At 44.4% G+C, this 3,382-nt stretch overlaps 1 protein-coding gene across 1 annotated transcript; it reads left to right on the top strand.

The window, feature by feature from the left end:
• Positions 1,725-3,105, top strand: LOC108638294 (keratin-associated protein 9-2-like). The gene has a single exon (XM_018065084.1). The coding sequence runs from the start codon at positions 1,764-1,766 to the stop codon at positions 2,337-2,339; it is 576 nt and encodes a 191-aa protein (XP_017920573.1). The 5' UTR covers positions 1,725-1,763; the 3' UTR covers positions 2,340-3,105.

The raw sequence follows: 3,382 nt of genomic DNA, 5'->3' as shown, positions 1-3,382 counted from the left end.
CTAGTTAATAATACTCTCTTACATATTTGAAAGTTGCCAAGAGAGTAAATATTAAAAGTTCTCATCACTCCAAAACATTTGGAACTGTAGTTGGTGACGGAGTTTAACTAGACTTAACTGTGATCATTGCGCAAGACATACAAATATCAAGTCATTATGTTTCACACTTGAAACTAATATAATGTATTATGAAATTATACCTCAGTTTATAAAAACAAGAGAGACACATACCAGTAGCATTCTGAAAGCTCACAATAGACAGGAGAGCACATAACACTGCTGGTAGTGAAATGCTGAAACACTGTTTTATTCTTTTTTAATATTGTTGACTATATTCTTTCCCTCTGTGTGAAAGCAGCTTAGTCATGTCCTACTCTTTGCCAACCCATAGACTCTATGGTCCATGGAATTCTCTAGGCCAGAATACTGGAGTGGGTAGCCTATCCCTTCTTCAGTGGATCTTCCTGACCCAGGAATCGAACTAGGGTCTCCTGCATTGCAGGTGGATTCTTTACCAACTGAGCTATCAGGGAAGCCCATATTCTTTCCCATGACATGACCATTACACTCCTACATTTGTAACTAAAGGAGAGAGAGGGAGAGAATTGCACAGGAAAAACGTTAAGAAATTATGTCTCACACATTCAACATCTGTTAAAATATGGAAATTGCCAAATTCAAATATACCTTGGCTATCATTGTATTTGACTCAATTTTTAAAAATCTATGTATAAGTTGGAGGTCTCACCTCAGATCACTGACCCAGCTACAAAATGTTGCTGCTGCTAAGTCGCTTCAGTCGTGTCTGACTCTGTGCGACCCCAGAGACGGCATCCCACCAGGCTCCCCCTTCCCCGGGATTCTCCAGGCAAGAACACTGGAGTGGGTTGCCATTTCCTTCTCCAATGCATGGAAGTGAAAAGTGAAAGTGAAGTTGCTCAGTCATGCCTGACTTAGCGACCCCATGGACTGCAGCCCACCAGGCTCTTCCGTCCATGGGATTTTCCAGGCAACAGTACTGGAGTGGGGTGCCATTGCCTTCTCTGAGCTACAAAATAGGGATGCTGCAAAATAGGCATGGAATATTAATTGGTTGATGCTGTCTGAAACCCAGTGTACTGCTTCTATGCCTGCTTCTAGTCCCCTGCTTTGGTGCTGATTTTCGCATAAAAAGCATTGTGCAAACTATCCTCTACCTGAATGCCTCTGATAAAACTGGGAAATGTATTGAGTAAGTTGTCCAGAATGGACTGATGTGGAAGCCTTGAACCCGAGTTTCTAGGGATCAGAGTTGGACTCAAGCAGGCTTCATTCATCACAGAATGCATCAGCAGCCTGACCCTTTCGAGGCACATACCAATCTAAGTAGAGCCAAAGGAGCAAAGCTGTGAAAGGAGAACAGTTCTGCCCTTCACAGAGCCAGCAGGAACTACCCCATGACCAGATGATGTCACGTGACCAGAAATGCCGCTGGTGATGAGTCCTGATCTTTTCACTTCTAGGAAAGATTCTTAAGTACTAGACCCAACTAAGGAAAAGATCAAACACTGATTTACAGAGGCCTCTCTATAAAACACTAAGAAAGCAACTTCCTCCATGACAATTATCCAAAACTACAACAATAACATAAATAACAACCAGGAAAGTCCTGCTTATTGGTCCCAACACTGGGGGTCCAGGATATAAAAGCCCAGAACAGGAGGAGCCCTCAGAATCTGAGAAACTCATCTCTGAGCCGGAGTCCACCCTCCACCACTGACACAATGACCCACTCGTGCTGCTCCCCGCGCTGTCAGCCCACCTGCTGCAGGACCACCTGCTGTGAGTCCAGCTGCTGCCAGCCCTGCTGCCCCCCCACATGCTGTCAAACCACCTGCTGCAGGACCACCTGCTGCAAACCTACCTGTGTGACCAGATGCTGCCAGCCCACCTGTTGCAGCAAACCCTGCTGTCAGCCCACCTGCTGTGAGTCCATCTGCTGCCAGCCCTCTTGCCCTCCAATTTGCTATCAAACTAGTGAAACCACCTCCTGTAGGACCACTTGCCACAAGCCTACTTGTGTGAGCACCTGCTGTCAGCCCACCTGCTGTGGGTCCAGCAGCTGTGGACAAACCTTCAGTGGGTCCAGCTGCGGCCAGCCTTGCTGCCAGGCGGTGTGCTGTGCCCCTGTGTACTGCCGCAGAATCTGCTACCACCCCACGTGCTGCTGCCTGCCTGGGTGCCAAGCCCAGGAATGTGGGTCCAGCTGCTGCCAGCCTTGCAGCCGCCCTGTCTGCTCTCAGACCACCTGCTATAGGACCACCTCCTGCCACCCCAGCTGTGTGTCCAGCTGCTGCTGATCTCTTTGCTAAAGAATCACTGTCTCTCAAACCAACCTTCTCATTACCTGATTTGGCATTCCAGAACAAATTTTACTTCCAAATGTTGCTACAGCCAATGTTCTATCACCAAATTGTTGTTATTAATCTCCCTGGTTAAAAGGTTGAGAATCAGCTTGGTAGACTGGGGAGGACTTCCCCTTGATTCTCTTCCTCCTGTGTATATGAGTCATGTTCCACGTTCCTGCGTCCTTGATATGGAGTGATGGTCTCCACTTTGACTCGGAAATCAGGATCTTCATCTTCCCTCTACATGTAACTATGAAGACACATACTCATGACTTTCTTCAGTTTCTGCTGCTATCTTCATAATAATCTTCATAATCAAGTTTCTTTTCAATGTACTCATGATTCTCATATCCTGCTTTCTTCTTTTTGTAATCACTTCTAGTGTCTCCCAGAAGCAGGGAATCTTACCTGAATTTCTAAATGACCCTTGTGCCGCTATTCATGTCATATTGTGCTTTGTGTTCTTACGCAACATTCATGATGTGAGGATTTACACACAGACGCATATGCTATGAATTATTCATTCTGAGCTCATACAATGCCCCACATTTACTATTTCTATTTCGCATGAGAAAATGACCAACTTGGTAGATTGCCTCCAAGTGAACACACTCCTGTCACTCTTACCAGCTTAAGAAATAGAACTTGCTGTCTTCAAATTCTCTCACTCATTCCCAAATGTAGGCAAGTTCATGATTTTTCTAAACTTGATATAAATGAGATACTATATAATTGGCCACTTGTTCTTTATATTAGGATTGTGACACTGATCCATGTAATAATCTGAAGTTCATTTAATCTCCTTACTGTATCATCTTCCACTGAATGCATATGACACCTTTCATTTGTTTACTACTGATATATGTGTGGATTGTTTGCAGTCTGGGGCTAATAAAATCATGCTGCTTTAAAAGTTTTAGAACAGGTTCTTTGGTACACGTATATAAACATTTCTATTGGATAAATATCTATAAGTCGAATTGCTTGGTGAAAGT

This window comes from Capra hircus, chromosome 19, assembly GCF_001704415.2.
Source record: "Capra hircus breed San Clemente chromosome 19, ASM170441v1, whole genome shotgun sequence".
Lineage (NCBI taxonomy): Eukaryota > Metazoa > Chordata > Mammalia > Artiodactyla > Bovidae > Capra > Capra hircus.
The sequence above is the reverse complement of the archived record's forward strand: the minus strand, read 5'-3'. Positions and strand labels throughout refer to the sequence as shown.